General features: G+C 50.7%; 1 protein-coding gene across 2 annotated transcripts in view; it reads right to left on the bottom strand.

The window, feature by feature from the left end:
- Nucleotides 1-6,625: 6,625 nt before the first annotated feature.
- LOC144781534 (uncharacterized) overlaps nucleotides 6,626-20,020 on the bottom strand; it is a 49,677-nt gene continuing 36,282 nt past the window's right edge. For both annotated transcript variants that reach the window (XM_078660439.1, XM_078660440.1), the window contains exon 3: nucleotides 6,626-7,341. In XM_078660439.1, the coding sequence (XP_078516565.1) occupies nucleotides 6,812-7,341 (530 nt within the window). In that variant the 3' untranslated portion in view covers nucleotides 6,626-6,811. The remainder of the gene's footprint in view (nucleotides 7,342-20,020) is intronic.

Below are 20,020 nucleotides of genomic sequence, written 5' to 3'. Positions count from 1 at the left end.
GGAGAGGGTATTGAGGAATCTACAGTCAATTTGATTAATAAGGTGTCACATTGGTTAGGGAAACATAGCAGATTCAATGTGATAGATGATTCTCACATCTTGATGGCAAGAAGGGTTTCTTGGATTGGACAATCCAGGAAATCCTTCAAGGGTGATGCGGTGATTGTCAATTTCAGATTCCCAAAATTGACATCTAACATCCTGCGACATTCTGCTGAGTTCCCCTTTTATGCACCAGAAATCACGCCACTCCTACTGGGTGTCTTTTATAGACCAAGCTCTATAGCAGAAGCAAATAACAACACCCCTGAGGTAAAGGGGTATTTACATACCTCGGAGGGACTGGAGTTGTCACCAAATATCTATGCACCCCTGTCGGACCTTAATGCTCTGGACTGATGGGTTGACTGAACACAGCCTTGTACAGACAACATTGACTGATTTACAAACGCAGGTTGTCTCGCTTAGTGAGTCCCGGCAGAGAGTGAATATTGTTCACCCTCTCGACTATCTCAATGTGAACTGCTAAATAGGTTACCAGGGTAAGCTATTATATCAGCTATTCTATCTAATACCCAAGGGGGGAGAGAGTTTTATATGATCTCATGGAATATGACAGGTATAGCTTCAAAATTTGAAGATGAAAGATGGATCCAATTTCCCATAAGATCATTTGTCTGCAGGAGACTTGGGGGTGGAAAAAAAATCTTTTTAGAAGGGTACAATACATTCTTCCTTCCAGTGGAAGGGTCGATGGTTTAGCTATATTTATTGCACTGGAGCTCTGCGGGTCAGTAAAACATTTGGCCTGGTATTCTTCGGTGGCACAATGCTTAAAGCTTGTGATCGGGAGAATGTTGTGGTTCACAATAATTCATTTTTATAATGCCAAAAATAGGAATCGTGACCCACCAAGTTTGCAGGAGCTAGCTGGGCTCCTGGAATAGCTTCATGGGGATGATCTTCCACAGGAAACCTCATTTTGTTAGGTGACTTTAATCGTCATCTGTGTTCAGACATTAGACAAAGTAGGAGTGATACCCCCATATGCCCAACAGCAGATGAGTGGCATATGGAGCATTCCTCAGATAAACTCTATCCACCCCATTACAAAGGAAGGGGTAGTGCCACTACTATCGATATTATTTTTGTCTCATCATCGATGGGTGCAATCATAATTCTTTAGCCCCTTCAGTGATCACAATCCTTTGATTTTGGGGCTGAGGTTACAGGGTCCTAAGTTAGCACTAGGTAGCATGATGGCAGGGGACAATTTCGCCAACCGATCCGGCGGGGGCGCCTGTGGTGGTCTCCGATGGATATTAATGTTTTTAGCATAGCTCTCTTCAAATCAAGACAGCAGGAGATTTTGAACTACCTAGATATATCATCTTCTGATGAGGATGTAATTAGTTCTTTTGTTGATATTGCAAAGTTAGTGGCTGATCTTTTAACTGCCCCAGAGGCCACTCCTAATTTGATCAATCCAAAGTGGTTTGATAGCAGGCGCTCTCATTCGCTGAGGAACTTCAAAGCAGCTTTGAGAGAGAATCTGCGCAACAGAGAGAAGCCACCCGCCGCAACAATGATAAAATAGCACTTAAGAAACGGAGGTCTTCAATACAGAAACAGGCCTAGGATGAGTTGGTTCAGGCTGGCGAATTTAAAGATAGGTCTCTTTTTTGGAAAGTCATCAACAGTCCATGTTTCTCAGAACAAGATATCATGATATCACCCAGGACCAGTAGAAGAATCATTTCCAGGTGTTTTTTTAACTATGGAGAAGATGATTAACATAACAAGGATGTGGTGTTCCTCCCAGGTGACTCCCAGATTAACATTCTTCTAGAAGAGGTAAAAATTGACAGAGAGGGACTGTCCCAGAATAAGGCCCCTGGCCCAGATGGGATCCCTCCGGACTTGTTTCGGAATAATGTATATGTGTGGGCTCCAATCATGACAAGGGTGCTTAATGCGGCAGCACGATCTGACATGCTCCAGTCATGGTACACTGCTATATATTTTCCCTATACACAAAAAGGGTGATAGAGATGACCCACAGTGTTATCGACCCATATCCCTGATAGATTCTACTATAAAGGTTATGGGCCGAATCTTATTAAATAGACTAACCAAATGGGCAGACAGAAACCAAGTTATTTCGTAGGTCCAATATGGCTTCCGAATAGGCAAATCTACAGTGGGCCAATGCCTGAACCTCTACTTGCTGATATCAAAATATACAATCGCCAAAGCAGGCACCATATATCTAGATTTCATAGATCTCACTGAATGATTTGATAGAGTGAATGCAGAAAACTGTGGTCGCTATTAGATGAATTAGGTGTGGATTGAGCAATAATAAGAATAAACTTTTGATGACTTTATATGCCCATATCTCAGCTGCAGTCCGATTCACACAAGAGTGGGGACCCACTGAATATTTTAAATGCTCAAGAGGTGTCCGCCAAGGCTGTATTCTTGCTCCTCTTTTATTTACACTATACTTTAATGGACTAGAGTCTGTCCAAATATCACTGAAGGTGGATACTCCGAGAATAGGCAGTAGACCAGTACCAGTTCTGTTTTATGCAGATGACGTGGTGCTTATAGCACATACCCTAAGGGCGTTGCAAGTCTTAATTGATGGGTTTGTTTCCTTCATGAATAGGCTGGATTTGTCGCCCAATTTTACCAAGTCGTCTGTGATGGAAGTAGGTTGTTGAGGGAACAGCACAAAATTTTACAAAGCAGATACTACTAGTTTAGCCAAAGTCCCAGCCTTTACATACCTCAATGTTTTATTTGACGCCAAATTTTTATTTAAATTTTATTTAAAATTTTATATAGCGCGCAGTTACCCTTGGGCATCCCATTCCAAATTAAATTGGAATAACCTGAAGGTAAAGAAGGTAACGGATATTAAGAACGCCCTGGGAGCTATTGCAAATTGTGCACAATGTTGCCTGGGGTTATTTTAAAACTATATCAGTCATTCTGTATCTCTAAGGCTTTATACAGGAGCGAGATCTGGGGTTGCAAGACAGTTGTTGAATTACAGACCACGCAAAATAAATTCCAGATTCACCTATTAAAAGTTCCTCAGGGTACTCCGGCATACTCAGTTCATGAGGAACTCGAGGTAAGGTACCTCACTGATTTAGTGGCAGTCAAACCCCTGCTTTGCTGGGTGAATATTTGGTCCAATGAGGAGGCCTCCTTTAACCAAGCAGTAATTCAAGATTGCCTCTCATTGAATCATGCTTTTAAAATTCACTGGCTAAGGTATATCAAGGAAACATTCTGGGCGATAGGTAGGTCAGATTTGTTTGTGAATTATAATGCGGTGAAGAGAGAGGGTAAACAATGAATTAATGACCTGTTCTTTAAAAAAGCTAGTGCTGAGAGAGAAGGAAAGGAACTGATTAAGCCGTTGGTTAGAGCACATGCATTAGTTAAAACAGTGCTGGGAACAGAGTTTTATCTTACCCTCGTAACTAGTGCACACATCGTTTTTTAATTACTTGTTTTAGATTTAATGTTCCATCATTTAGTGGCCTCTCCACCTGGCTATGTTATTCGAGCCGAGGACAGAGGGCCCTGTGGCTGCGACAATAGGTCTCCACAGGATATTTTAAAATGTGTCTTTTTATGCAAATATTTTAAGTACCAATGCGAATGTAGCTTAAAACCGTATTTAAAAGAAATGGGATTTAGACAGGCCCGAATTGCACTTTTGCACATGCAACTTCTGCAGAACGAACACACTTAATTTGTTGTTATACATTATTTACGAGCAATGATAGGATCCAGGGGCGGCTGGTGACATTTGAAAGTGGTGAGGCGTAAACTAATTTGCATATTGCACTGCAGCGATCGAGCGCAGCGAGCGAGCCCGAACCACCTTGCATCCATCCATACATCATTCATGCATCCACCCATCTATCTACCCACCCACCCTGCATCCATACATCATTCATTCATGCATCCACCCATCCATCCATCATGCATCCACCCATCATGCATGCATGCATGCATCTATACATCATTCATACATCCACCCATACATCCACCCACCCATCCTGCATCCATGCATCATTCAATCATGCACCCACCCATCCATCCACCCATCCATCATGCATCCACCCATCATGCATGCATCCATCCATCCATCATGCGTCCACCCATCATGCATCCACCCATCATGCATGCATCCATGCATCCATCCATACATCCATCCATCCATCATGCATCCACCCATCCATCCACCCTGCATCCATACATCATTCATGCATCCACCCATCCATCATGCGTCCACCCATCATGCATGCATCCATACATACATCATTCATGCATCCACCCAACCATCCTGCATCCATACATCATTCATTCATGCACCCACCCATCCATCCATCTACCCATCCATCCATCCATCATGCATCCACCCATCATGCATGCATCCATCCATACATCATTCATGCATGCATCCATCCGCCCATCCATCCACCCACCCATCCTGCATCCATACATCATTCATTCATGCACCCACCAATCCATCCATCCATCATGCATCCACCCATCATGCATGCATGCATCCATCCATACATCATTCATGCATCCATCATGCATCCACCCATCATGCATGCATCCATCATGCATCCACCCATCACGCATGCATCCATGCATGCATCCATCCATACATCATTCATGCATCCATCCATCCATCATGCATCCACCCATCATGCATGCATCCATCCATACATCATTCATGCATCCACCCATCCATCCACCCACCCTGCATCCATACATCATTAATTCATACACCCATCCATCCATCATGCATCCACCCATCATGCATGCATCCATCCATACATCATTCATGCATCCATCCACCCATCCATCCATCATGCATCCACCCATCATGCATGCATCCATGCATCCATCCATACATACATCATTCATGCATCCACCCATCCATCCACCCATCCTGCATCCATACATCATTCATTCATGCATCCACCCACCCATCCTGCATCCATCATTCATGCATCCATCCACCCATCATGCATGCATCCATGCACCCATCCACCCACCTATCCACTGAACAATCATTAATGCACCCACCCTGCATCCATCCATCATTCATGTATTTTTATGACCATATAAAAATAAATTATGGACTCTAGCAAGTCTTTAGGATCGATGTTGAAGGATGTGCTAGTTTACATATTACATCACCCCTACCTTTTTATGCTGGAAACCTTCTACCGCCCATGTATTTGCCATCCTGTAAGCCCTAGGTATGTACTATACAAATTCACATACAAACATACACCAACATGCATGCATTAATAAATGCATATATCATGCTATTCCGCCTCTACCGTTTGTTAACATTTTGAAATTTTATAACCTTAGTTCAAAGAGTACATTATATGTGTGGTGGCAAAGTTGTTAACTCATTTTCTGGAAAATGTTTATAAAATGAAATCTGTTGAAGGCTGTTGTTGCAACTATCAAAATAGAAATTCTGAGAATTTTTACATTTCCAAAACCCCATGCCGTGAAATAAACGGGTGACCTGGAATAGACGCACACATTTCTGCAGCAGATGCTTTAACACACTGAACTATCTCAAGTCATTTGTGCAAGCTAGTTTACTGGAACACCGAAAAACCACACTCTTACCTTGCTGGCGGTCCCGCACACGTCACAGGCTCACAGCGCCCCTGGCCAATCCTGGCGCCAGGGGCACAGGTACCCTCTCGCCCGCAGCACGCCCATTAGGGCTCCTGATGGGCATGCGCAACGCCACCAAAACACTAGTGCGCATGCGTGGGCACGGGTGAAAAGTCACCCTCCGTCCCCACGCATGCGTACTTGTGTTGCCGTCTGTACAATCATGTCAATGAATCAACATGACGCCCGCCCGGCGGTCTGACGTCATGTTGATTCATTGACATGATTGTCATGAGGGAGCTGCGGGAGGCGTCGGGCAGGGGGGGCTACGCCCCCACGCCCCAATGGACGAACCGCGCCTGATAGGATCTAGGAAAACCAGATATGATTGAATCTGAGGGGGGATTTGTGAACTGTTTTATGATGACCGAGTGCATAGGGATTGGGCAAGCATTTATACCCGTGTACATGTCAGAGTTTTCTTTATGAGGATTGTGTATCGTCCGATGTCACTTTCAAGTAGTTTATTATAATTAAATATGTTTCCTCCTAATGAATTTGATATTGTTTTAATGTATTGTATCTTTTACGGCTGTGTTCTTTGCTGAATAAAGCTTGTTTAATAATACAACACTAATGATTAAGGGTAAAAGAAGTTGTTACCTGAACACAGCATGTCTCGAAGAGACAGCACAATCTCGTTCTAGGCAAGACCTAAAAAAAACATTCTCAGCTATTTCTAACTAGACCCATTTCCCTCTCCCTGCTCCCTTTGCCCACAGTGGTCCTTATGGAAATTTCATAAATTATGATTGCTCATTTTCCAAGGACTTCTGTGGCCAGCCCCTTCAAGTGGTATTAAACTTATAGGGCTGAACTACACCACAGTCTTACCTGCTTCACTGATTCAAGCCTCCACTCAGAATGACACATGATTCAGGTAGTATGCTATGTGAATTGGGTTTGCTTTATTTCATATATATGTTTTTTTCTGTGCAACAGGCAGAAGTGACACAGGTGCATTAACATTTGGCAAGTACATATGATATTTTTGTCTCGCCTTCTTTACCAGGCTTAACTTTAAAACTTAAATCTGACTTTAACAAGGCAGCCAGTAAGAGCAGTGACGCTTTCATCTGGGAACTTTAGACTTTAGAAATGGCATGGCATTATCTGGACCTTGAACAACATCGACAATTTTGATTCTCTTGGGATCCCAGACGCAGCTTTCCTCCAGACCACTCGGTACCATGCCGCAGTTGGGTGGTACCCAGGCTGTGTCGTACCCGTGTTCGTGCCACGTTTGCTGTAAGGGGTGGCCTTGCCTGTCGATCTTCTTCACTTTGCCGACACGGACTTTGAGCTTCAGAACAACTCTCTCATCAGCAGGTATATCCAGTGGATATGCTTGTGCTTTTCTTATGTCCCGGCTAACGTAGACTCCGCGGCCTAGCATGCCGCCTTGAGATGGCTTGAAACCATTGTTGAGGATGGAAAATGCTGCGGGCACAGACGTTCCATGGTACATGATGAACTCCTCTCTTCCTTTACTTCTTCTTGACCGGGACAGCAGTGGGACGGATTCATCGTGCGGGTTTAAACCTTCTAAATGATGTGAGGGACCGTCCTTCAAGTCCTCGGTAAGAGCAGCCGAGAAAAGCACTGCAGAGATTAAAAGAGAAGACAGGTTTCAGGAGTTTGACAAAGACACATTTCTAAATATAACATTTTGGCCGAAAAAAACGCTTAAAATTGTGATAGTTGCTGGCACAATTATCACAGCGAGATTATCACTGAAAGATTATATTTTCTAAGGGGTTTATTTACAAACCACTGGTGCGGCACTTTTAACATGGGAAAAAATGACGTACCAGCGTCACAAGGGGCTTGTAAATAATCCCCTTTATATTTAATATTGACATAGTAGTGCTGTACTACAGGCAACTATAGAAGCTGTGGGACAAGGTTGTACAACAGGCTTTAGTTTCAGTCACCAATCCATGCCACAGTCACAGCGCTAAACATTATGCACATTTCCTTTCTTCACCAACTCTTTGGCTTGGTTCTGTGTGGTTGTCTGCCGAGGGGCTGAGGGTTAAACTACCATGTGTACATATTATCTCTGTGGTGTCGACTGGCACGTTGTAGTAAATGTTAGGTATCACTAGATAGGAGCACAGAATTATTCTGTCCACACATTTGCCACTAAAAGGAATGGGCACTAATTGCATGCTATTGTAATTAATATACATGTTTGGAACAACGGTATCTCCTACTAAGGTGATGCAGCATTCTAAAATGTTATTCACTTCTGCTGCGGTCTCTTTTGGGTTGCATCACAAGGCCAGAGGGCGCTGTCCTCATTTTCCAAGCCATGGCCATTCCTCTACCTCTACCTTTGACTTTTCTCCTCTCCCTCAATGTACCCTACATTTGCTCGAGAAAGACAATGGTTAAGACTGTTTGAGTGAGTTAGAAGTGTTTGGAACAGCAAACGTTGGCCATGTATGCAAAGGCTGCTGATTCACTATCCCTGTTACCTTGTGCGCTGCCCCTTAGAGAAGGATAAAGTATACAAAAAAAGTGATGGATAGAATGCTTGAATCTGAGAGAGACTTCTAGCCACCGATTCCTTACCTTAGAATAACGCCCAGGCATCAGACTGGATACAAAAATGTTTTCATAAGCAGTACCCACCAGGTAAGTGGCATTGTTCTGCTCTGCGAGGTGTTGTTGGCACCGGAAGTGGTGTGCACGGTGTCTATATAGGTCCCACCCCAGGGCGCTGACATCAGTTCTTTTCTTTCCGTGCCAGTCAGCTACCCCCATTCACTTTTTGACTGACCATTTTTCACCCGTTTGTCAAAGGTTTTTGAGACCTTGTCCACTGGTGTGCAGGATGTCCACCAGAAATGCAGGATTTAAGCCATGCGGCGCCTGTCAGCGACAGATGTTGCTGACGGACCCGCATTTGGTCTGTCTATGGCGTATTGAGTGTGACCACGAAGCCAAGAAATGTGAGGGCTTGAGGGAGTGGTCCCTCAAGCGCCTCATTTGCATTGCGACGATCAACTCCGCGATGCTCAAGCTCTCAGTCATGAGGAAGGTCTTGAGATCACTTGCAAAGTCGGGACGGATGATCGCCGGTCCACAGCAAGTTGTTGGGAAAGGCAGGTAAATGACAAAAAAAAATTAAGTGATCTTCAAATTCACTGCGCAAGTCTTCGGACAAGTCGCTGGGCCGTCAGCACTCGAGGCTTAGGTCGATGGTGGTGCCTGCGCCGTCTCCACGCCTTCCTAAGTTTCTGGGAGCTGGATCAGCCACCTTCTAACGTAAGGAATTTCATGAGGCCATGCACCTTTTTTTGGGAGGCCCATCTCCTCTGGAGTGCCCTCGGGCCCCACGGGTCTGGGAGGGGCCACGGAGGGTCTTCCACCGGTGGGTTTGCCCCCTGCATCAGTCAGACCCCCATGGATCCATTGACAGAGTGACCTCCACCTTCCCTGACACCCGCTCCAGTACTGACACCCTCTGCGCCACCGACGCCCAGTGGTGGCGCTACCCCATCAATATTCCCGACTCTGATGAAGAGCCAGGCAGGGGTCATCCGACACCTGCTCCGCTGCGGACCCGAGGCAGACTCCCCATATTGGAGCCAGTGGCTTATAATTACGAGAGGCCAGGACTGGTTGATGACTGGGAGGGGTCAGCAGACACATGTGGATACCAGTTAGAAGATCCAGAGGACAACTGGTATGAGCATCTGGTTGATGCCAGAGGACTGAACACCTCCCCAGACACTGGTCTTGTCTCTCCCCCTAATGTGGCTATAGAGGAGGGTGCCTCATTCACAGTGGTGGTAAAAAGGGCAGCTGAGAACCTAGACCTCAGTGGTAGTCTAGATGAACGTCTTGAGGGAGGTGCTTCAGCCAGGATTTTCCCCCACTAAGCCATTACTTCCATCCAATGAAGCCCCAAGTTATGTCCTATTCGGAACCTCGGCCAAGCCCTGTACAGGGCCTCCTGTGGACAGGACAATTGCCCGCTGCCTTCGCCCTGCCCAAGGGAACCCCAGTTTCCTAAACCAGCACCCATTCGAAAGCTTGGCAGTCCAGGACTCCACTTCTGAAGTTATCCCCGGTGCATTCCCTACCACTCTAGTGGATAGGTCATCCAAAAGCAGTGGCGGCTGGTATTAAGGGGCGTAGGGGGCGTTGCCTCACCTGCCAGCATCGGGCAAAACTAAAGGGAGGGATTAGAGAATGAACACCATGGAAAAGAAGTGCTCCCTGCTTGGTGCTCTGAAACAAAAAAAGATTTTACATAGTTTCAGTGAAACTATGTAAAATCTTTTTTTTGTGCTTGTCTCGATCTCGAAGAGTCTTCCTGTGCGTATATGCAAAGCAGGACGAGGACTATTCCTCGCCCTCGAGGCAAGCGAGGAGGCTGGTGACATCAGCCTTGAGGGAGTGGCTGCATAAAGCGGCAGTGCATGTATTTCAAATGGGACGCTAAGGAATTGGCCCAGGGCGCGGTCAGTGGAGCGTCATTCAGGATAATGGGAAGGGCCAGGGCTGGCGCACAGTGCAGGGGGTAGTTACGGTTTCAGCACTCCTTTGGCCTCCGTGAATTAGGCTTCCTAATTGGGTATGGCCAAGGCGACCTTAGGGTAGTGGCTACGCAACTTTGGCATCTCCTATTTCCAGGACACAGTTGCTGGAAAAAGAAAGGCGCCGTCGCCTGCAGCCGTGGTTTCAAACAAGCGAGCAGCAGGTTGGTTGGTTTACTTTAATCAGATTAGCAACCTTTAGTTCAATACAGAAGGTGTGAAGTAGTATCAGCTGAAAGGAGTGTAAGGTCTTTCTGTGTGCCCACCTATCACTCCTCTCTGTCACCGTAGCATGCCCCGGGTGCTAATCCCCCTTTATCTGCTATCTGTACAAGTGGTCCTCAGTGTCACTGCCTCCATTATCAGGGCCTCCCTTTATGTAAATGAACCCAAAGGGTCTTCTTTCTGCTGCTGTAATTTAAAGTGCCTGCTTTAAATAAGCAAGACAGCAAAGAACTGTGCACTTATTTAAAGTGCATACTTTAAATACACGCAGCAGTGAACCGGACACCCTTTCAGTTCATGTACATTTTTGTGTTTTACGAACTTGCGCAGAACATTTCGGCCCTGATGACACATGCTGCCTTTACGGAGGCACTTCAATCACGGAAGTGCTTGCTCTTAAAGGCAGTGTGGTTGAGCTCACGTAGTGCATGCCGACCGTCCCTTCTCTTACATACTGCCACTTTCAGAGCTGCAGGCAAAGCGCATTACCGGGAGCGGCAATGCGTTTCTGTATTGTTTGTAACTTTTGAACCATTTGAGCTAGAAACACATTTCAATGTGCTTGTGGCAAATAGATAATTATTATGCGAAAATCGCTGTGGGAACAAAATTGCATAATTCTAGTGGCTCTGATTGTAATAAGACTATATGGTATGCTTCATATTTCAATGCAAATAACATTGTATGGCAAAGTTCGCACAACCGACCATCACTGCTGTATCGATAACACAGCATGGTGCCTTGTTTCAGCATATTCTATTTTAACTTTTTCTGGTGAGTAACACTGACGGGCATTGAGTGGGTCGGGTTCCTCCGGGTCTCAGACCCAGTAGCATTTTAGAACAGACATTGAAACGGGTCCCTGTGGGGCACTAATTTCATGTCCTTAACATGACCGTGAAAAACACTGACAATTTGTGAACAATAAATGTAATAAGTATCCAGGTAACCCATGGCAGTGATTTTGTTCCCGTTTTTATTTCACATCTTTTACTGAATTTTACGCTCCATTAGAGTTTTAGCTGTTCCCAGGATTTTGCGTTTTGGGATTTTTATTTTGGGCAGCATTTTACTCTTGTATAGTGTTTGCTTAGTTAGAACTGAGTGCCTCAAGGTGCTTGGCTTTCAGTGCTCCTCTGCTGAATACCTAGCTAGTGAAAGCTCTCCTGGATTCTCGCGGGCCTGGCCTTTGCTCAAAACTTGGAGTCTGCTGCACTTTAGACATTTTAGACTCAGAAGCCACATTCTGAAAGAGTATCACCAAGTTCCAGCATGGTGCACGTGACAAGATTCAGCCCTCGCGCTCCTGACTCTGAGATGGAAAAAGCTGTTTGAGGTACTATATTTACAAATGTACAATCTTTAGTCACCTCTGCAGAGAGCTGACCCAGCTGTCAGAATTGGGCCTCCCATACTTACCAGAGAGGAGAAAGTATTTGGAATCAGTCGATAGCGATAAATAACATTGATGGATAAGAATGTTTTTAGAAAGGCGAAACTACTTATGCTATAAGGCCTAGAATTTTTTTTCTGTGTGGTGAATAAAAAGCAGTTGTCAAGTAAGCATTATTTTTAGCCACATTTAACGCATGCAAAAAAATACTCTTTGCAATGAATGTCCTTTTATATGTTGGAATCTGGAAATTGACATTTGTTTACAGTCATTGAAGTCATATAATGAGCAGGCAAAGCAATATATTAGATTGTGTTAGAGTGGAATGCCACCATTGCAGCTTAAGGGCAGGCCCTGCCTTACTTAAAGACCGTCCTTAAGATGAGATAAGACAGGTGCCTTACAGTGCTAACAGATAGCAAAAGGGTACTGTGTTGCATCTGGGAGCTGTAAAAGTGATTATTTTGCTGGTAGGGAGGTGCCAAGGACAAAATGCATTTTGGCTTCCTGTGCTGCTAATCCTGGCACGGTTTTTATATACAACTGCATGAAACATGAATATTGTGTTGTCTAGTGATAAAGTACAAAAGAGTTGTAGGTTTGGCTCCCCTAAAAAAGTAGGGAAAGATCACCAGAATTGACTGTGTCCCTGCCTGCTGCTTCCCTTAGTCTCTGGTGGTCTATTTGCTGCTGATAAAAGTTTATTTAGACCGCCCTCATATAGTAGAACTAGTATTTTTTACCATATGGGGAACTAGTGACATTTCATTATTAATGTACTGACTGCACGTTCACAATTGCTTTATTAACCTTGCTGCTTTCTCAAATTTGCTTGAAAATGCACCATTTGTCCACTCTTTTAAAAAAAAGAATCTGGGGGTAGAACCCCCCAAGCCCCCCATAGGTTGTGCCATTTCGCTCCGTACGCTCGCTCACTGCGGTGCAGTATGACAATAATTTTACGCCTCACCACTTTCAAATGTCACCAGCCGCCCCTGTCCAAAAGGCTGGATGTTTTTGGGCAGAGGATGTTTTCATCTGTCAGTGTGGCATTGCAGTCTGTGAACATTGCGTGCCTCTTGGGCCAATACCCCTATACCATCTGCGACTTGTTGTGCAAGTGCTGCCCACAGTCTCAGAGGAGGCCCGATCTCTCAAGAAATTGCTGATGGAAAGAAAACAGCCAAAGAGGCTTCCCACTGCTTCTTGACACACCCAGCAACCCCAACCAGCAAACCACACAATCATTTCATGACCGAGGACACGGTTCTCACAGACCACGTGAAACAGACAGAGGTTGAACCAGTCCCCGGCCCCTGCAAGCGTCAGCTTCTAAACTCCTTTAGTATGCCCTACGACCATCATGTGTGTTGGACAGGCCACATGAAGGGCTCGCTCCCTCCCCGCAGGACAGGGCCCGGGCCACCGTCAGCACCATTGCCCGGCCCAGCCGCCATCTTGGACACGGCACCACGCGGCCGCGCGGCCTCAGCCCGACCCCAACCCTGGGCCTGGCCAGGCCCCGACATCCCGGCACCACCCTCCACCCAGGAGGTGAACGGCCCACTTGGCAGGTCAATGGGAGTACGAAGTGTCGATGGCTCTCCCCCGCCAGGTGCCGAGCACCCCCAGCCTCCTCGGGCGCTGGCTCCGCCCCCCTGCTGGGTGTCTGGACTCCCTCATCCCGGACCTCCCGACCTCCAAGAGCGAGGGTCCGGACATCAAAGGGCGCCAGACCTATAACTGGGGCAGCCCCAGGACAGGAAGGCAGTTGTATCCTGGAGTCGAGAGACACCGCGACGAACTCATCCTTGACGGACTGTTGGCGCTGCCACAGCCCTGCCTTGTGAACTATCGTCCTGCCTGCTGGCGCTGCCGCGGCCCTCTGTAACCTTCATCCTCGTGGGACCTGCTGGCGCTGCCGCGGCCCGTTGTAACGTTCATCCTCGTTGGGACCTGCTGGCGCTGCCGCGGCCCGTTGCAACCTGCATCCTCGTGGGACCTGCTGGCGCTGCCGCGGCCCGTTGTAACCTCCATCCTCGTGGGACCTGCTGGCGCTGCCGCGACCCGTTGTAACCTTCATCCTCGTTGGGACCTGCTGGCGCTGCCGCGGCCCGTTGCCACCTACGACCTCTTCGGGACCTGCCGGCGCTGCCGCGGTCTGACCCATCCGAACACCGAGCTCGAGGATTGTGAGCTATCACCGTTACACACCCGTACCCGTGGGTACCAAGACTGTCCCGCTACCCCCTTCCCTTACTAGAGACTAGAATTGAGAGGATCATCGTGTCCTGATCGCCTTGTATCGTACCACACTACTACCCGAAGTGCCTATAAAAGGTGTTACCCTAATCTTTGTGTGGTGTCCATCTGTGGGGGGGAAGTTACCTGTCTGTGCGATCACTGTGCTCGGCCGGCCCTCCCGGTCCCCGTCTAACATTGGTGGCTAGCGGCGCGATTCGAACCGACGCGTACCGTACAGACAGTAACTCACCCTACGACTAAAACCACAATGACGACCAAAGAGAGCGGATCGGCGGAGAAGTTCCAGATGGAAAAGCTGGAAGAATACAACCACCGAGAGCTCAAACAATTTTGCATGGACTTAGGCATTGCTACCACCGGGCTAAGCACAAAAGAAGACTTCAAAAACGCCCTAGAGGCCTGGACAGAGACAAATACCGCAACCCCCCGGGACCCCGCAGCCCCGGAAGTCAACACCACCCGGACGGAGGAACGGAGAACAGGCCCCTCCCATGAAGAGATCCAAGAGCGGGAAAAAAAATAGATTACACGAGTTAGACTTGGCACGACTCAGATTAGACGGAGAATTGAAACTGGCGGAACAAAAAATAAACTTAGAACACTTACGGCTCAGAGAAGAGCGAGAGGAAAAACAGAGACAGAGAGACCTCGAAGAAAAAAGACTGGCATACGAGCACGAGTGCAAACTAGCGGAGATAGAAATACGCAAACTGAACAAAAACCTAGGGGTGCCCGAGCAACCGCACTCCCCGGGTCCTACCGAGCAGAAGGTCCACATCCCCAAGGATGTGGTCCGAGAATATCACCGGAACGACGACATACAGCAGTGGTTCAAGGCCTATGAGATTGCCATGACCGCCCACCGGGTCGCTCGAAGTGACTGGGGAGCCGGTCTATGGGGGAGATTCGTCAACGAGGGTCGTGATGCCCTGCTGCAGCTTCCGGACCATCAAATGATGTCCTATGACCACATGAAGGCCGCCCTCCTCAGTCGATATGGACTTACACCCGAAATGTACCGCCAGAGGTTCCGCAACTGCACCCGGATCCCAGGTACGACGTGGTTGGAATACGTGAACTATTTCAGCCGAGCCTTCGAGGGGTGGATCAAGGGTAACAACGTAACCACTTACGAACAACTCTTCAATCTCATTGTGTGGGAGCACCTCTCCAACAACTGCTTTGTCGAGCTCAGGCAGCACCTCCTCGACAGTAAATTGACTGAACCCCGGCAGCTCGCCACCGAGGCTGACCGGTGGGAGAGCACCCGAGTGGCCCGGAGTGGGCCGAATGAGCAGAACAGAACCAACCAAGGTCACCATCGTCCCCGAGGAGGAGGAGGAGGCCCGGGCCGGGGCAGAGACGCCGCCCCGGCCGCACCCACTAACGCCACCCCGGCCCCAGCAGGCCGGGGAAACCCCCCGATGCGCCCGGGGTTCCGAGCTAACGTGACGTGTCATCGATGCCAGCGAGTCGGCCACTATGCCAGTGACCCGACCTGCCCGAAGAACCAGGCCCCCGGGCCCCGCCAGATGGCGGCCGCCGCCCTGGGAGAAGAACAAGTCTCCGAAGACACGGAGACCTATGAGTCGGAGCAGTTCGAGTGGGAACCCGCCGCCATGACCCTGGCATGCCTAGGAGGAAGAGACATGGTCCCGCGGACTCCCCTGCCCGCCAACACTCGGAAGTACAGCCAATGGGTGAGCATCAATGGGCGCAAGGCCGAGGCCCTGCGTGACACCGGGGCCAGTGTGACGGCCGTCCGCTGTCACCTGGTGACCCCAGAACAAATCCTACCAAACGTACTTTGCCCCGTCCGATCGGCAGATAACTCGGAGAGCCTGTGTCGGATGGCCTGCGTCCCCTTCGAATGGGGAGGAGTGTCCGGCATGCTGAAAGTAACTGTCCGTGACGATGCCCCCGTAGACTGCCTCCTGGGGAACGATCTCGAGAGCTCCCCGTGGGCCGCTGTGGAAAGAAGAGAGCATCTGGGGATGTTGGGTCTCCCGGACTGGGCGTGCGTAACCACCCGGTCCATGGCCACCCGCACCATCCCTAGACCAGAAGAACCAGAATGGGCAGCACCTCCGCCCTCGATCACTCCAGAAGAAGACTTCCTCCAGACCGACCACCCGGACCCCACCCCAGAGGGGTCCACACAGCCCCCCGAGCTTCCCGACCTGGCTCAGTGGCGTCAAGAAGGGGGGCCCACCCAGGAACAATTCCGGCAGGAGCAAAAGACCTGCTCCTCCCTCGAGGGATTGCGACAGCAAGCGCTCACCCAGAGCCAAGGAGACACCACCGGGGCCCACTGGGTTTATTGGGACAATGATCTCTTGTACAGCGAACAGAAAATCGCAGAACTGGGGGCCGGGCGAGTGCTGGTGGTGCCCCTCCACTTCAGAGACTTCCTGTTGAACCTAGCCCATGATGTCCCCCTGGCCGGGCACCTGGGCCAAGACAAGACCTACCACCGCCTGGTGACTCACTTTTTTTGGCCCAAAATGAGAAATGACGTATCCAACCATTGCCGGTCCTGCCCGACCTGCCAGGCCAGTGGGAAGAGCGGCCGCAAACTCAAGGCACCCCTACAACCATTCCCCGTGGTGACCACCCCGTTCGAAAGGGTGGGAATAGACATTGTGGGGCCCCTGGACCCCCGAACAGCACAGGGACATCGCTTCATCCTGGTCCTGGTGGATCACGCTACCCGCTATCCTGAGGCGGTCCCCCTTCGTACGATAACAGCCCCAGTAGTGGGTCGAGCCTTGATGGGGATCTTCTCTCGAGTGGGCTTCCCCCGGGAAGTCGTCAGCGACCGGGGTACGAACTTTATTTCAAAGTATATGAAATCCCTCTGGCAGCAGTGCGGAGTCACTTACCGATTCACCACCCCCTATCACCCCCAGGGGAACGGACTGGTCGAGCGGTTCAACCGCACCCTCAAGGGGATGATCATGGGGCTGGAAGAACCCCTACGCCGCCAGTGGGACGTGCTACTACCGTGCCTCCTCTTCGCCTACCGAGAAGTCCCCCAGAAGTCCCTCGGCTTCAGCCCCTTCGAACTCCTGTACGGACACCCCGTTCGCGGGCCTCTCAGCCTAGTGAAGGAGGAATGGGAAATGGCCCCCCTAAAGACCCCTCCGGACGTCTACAAATACCTCCTGACCCTCCGTAATCAGACCCGGAAATTCAGGGAGATCGCTAAAGCCAATCTGGAGGCCAGTCAAGAGGACATGAAGAAGTGGTACGACCAACATGCCTCCTCCATCGAGTTTGAACCGGGTCAGCAGGTATGGGTGATGTCCCCCATCGAACCATGTGCCTTGCAGGACAAATGGACGGGGCCCTTCAAGGTGATCGAGCGCAGGAGCCCCGTCACCTATCTCATCGACCTGGAGTCCCCCCGGAACCCCCTCCGGGTCCTCCACGCCAACCGACTCAAACCCCACTTCGTGCGCTCAGAGCTCAGCCTGCTGATGGCTACCGACAGTGGCGCAGAAGGAGACTCCGAGCCCCTCCCTGACCTACTGAGGACCCGGGAAAGAGATGGTTCGGTGGACGGGGTCCGACTCTCTGAGGCCCTGACCCCAGAGCAGCGTCAAGATTGCCGGGCCCTCCTGCTGCCGTTCGCAAACCTGTTTTCCCTCGCACCCGGAGTCACCTCCTGGTGCCTGCACGACGTGGACACGGGGGACAGTCCTCCTGTCCGACACCGGGCGTACCGAGTACCGGATCGGGTACGTACATGCATCCAAGAAGAAGTCTCCAAGATGCTCGCCCTCGGAGTCATCGAACCTTCGGACAGTCCCTGGGCCAGCCCGGTCGTCCTGGTCCCCAAGGCCGCGGCCCCGGGCACCACCCCTGAACTCCGGTTCTGCATTGACTATCGGGGTCTGAACGCGGTCACCCGAACCGACGCTCACCCTATCCCCCGAGCAGATGAACTAGTCGACCGCATGGGGGCAGCCCGCTACCTAAGCATCTTCGACCTGACAGCGGGCTACTGGCAGATCGGCCTCACCCCCAGAGCCCAAGAACGTTCCGCTTTCTCCACCCCGGATGGGCACTACCATTTCAGAGTGATGCCCTTCGGCATGAAGAACGCTCCAGCCACTTTTCAAAGACTGGTGAACCAGGTATTGGCAGGCCTCGAAGAATTCAGCGCCGCCTACCTGGACGACATTGCGGTATACAGCCGCCACTGGACGGATCACCTCCACCACCTCAGAGAGGTCCTGCAGGCCCTCCAACAGGCCGGCCTCACCATAAAGGCCAGCAAGTGCCAAATCGGCCAGGGGTCCGTGACCTACCTCGGACACCAAGTGGGGAGCGGTCTGGTGGCCCCCCTCCAACTCAAGGTAGCTGCCATTCAGTCCTGGCAACCCCCCGAGACACAAACCGAGGTCCGAGCCTTCCTGGGGCTCACCGGATACTACCGGCGGTTTGTAAGGGACTATGGCAGCATTGTGGGGCCCCTCACGGAGCTCACGTCTAAGAACCACCCAAAAAGAGTCAACTGGACTCCCGACTGTCAAGCAGCCTTCGAGACGCTGAAGGCCGCCATGTGCACCGCTCCTGTGCTCCAGGCCCCCGACTACAGCCGCGAGTTCATCGTGCAGACCGATGCCTCCGACCAGGGTATTGGGGCCGTCCTCTCCCAACTGAACCCCGAGGGAGTGGACCAACCAGTGGCCTTCATCAGCAGACGCCTACTGCCCCGAGAACAGCGCTGGAGCACCATTGAGCGAGAGGCCTTCGCGGTGGTATGGGCCCTCAAAAAGCTCCGGCCGTACCTCTTCGGAACCCATTTCCGGGTACAGACGGACCATCGGCCCCTGCAGTGGCTCATGCAGATGCGGGGGGAGAACCCCAAACTATTGCGATGGTCCATCTCCCTGCAGGGGATGGACTTCACTGTGGAACATCGCCCTGGCCAAGACCACGCCAACGCGGATGGCCTGTCCCGCTTTTTCCGCCTCGACGAGGAAAGTCCCCAAGAAGATGGGTGACTCTCCCCGCCTTCAGCTGGGGGGGACGCATGTTGGACAGGCCACATGAAGGGCTCGCTCCCTCCCCGCAGGACAGGGCCCGGGCCACCGTCAGCACCATTGCCCGGCCCAGCCGCCATCTTGGACACGGCACCACGCGGCCGCGCGGCCTCAGCCCGACCCCAACCCTGGGCCTGGCCAGGCCCCGACATCCCGGCACCACCCTCCACCCAGGAGGTGAACGGCCCACTTGGCAGGTCAATGGGAGTACGAAGTGTCGATGGCTCTCCCCCGCCAGGTGCCGAGCACCCCCAGCCTCCTCGGGCGCTGGCTCCGCCCCCCTGCTGGGTGTCTGGACTCCCTCATCCCGGACCTCCCGACCTCCAAGAGCGAGGGTCCGGACATCAAAGGGCGCCAGACCTATAACTGGGGCAGCCCCAGGACAGGAAGGCAGTTGTATCCTGGAGTCGAGAGACACCGCGACGAACTCATCCTTGACGGACTGTTGGCGCTGCCACAGCCCTGCCTTGTGAACTATCGTCCTGCCTGCTGGCGCTGCCGCGGCCCTCTGTAACCTTCATCCTCGTGGGACCTGCTGGCGCTGCCGCGGCCCGTTGTAACCTTCATCCTCGTTGGGACCTGCTGGCGCTGCCGCGGCCCGTTGCAACCTGCATCCTCGTGGGACCTGCTGGCGCTGCCGCGGCCCGTTGTAACCTCCATCCTCGTGGGACCTGCTGGCGCTGCCGCGACCCGTTGTAACCTTCATCCTCGTTGGGACCTGCTGGCGCTGCCGCGGCCCGTTGCCACCTACGACCTCTTCGGGACCTGCCGGCGCTGCCGCGGTCTGACCCATCCGA

Source organism: Lissotriton helveticus, chromosome 9, assembly GCF_964261635.1.
Source record: "Lissotriton helveticus chromosome 9, aLisHel1.1, whole genome shotgun sequence".
NCBI lineage: Eukaryota > Metazoa > Chordata > Amphibia > Caudata > Salamandridae > Lissotriton > Lissotriton helveticus.
The sequence above is the reverse complement of the archived record's forward strand: the minus strand, read 5'-3'. Positions and strand labels throughout refer to the sequence as shown.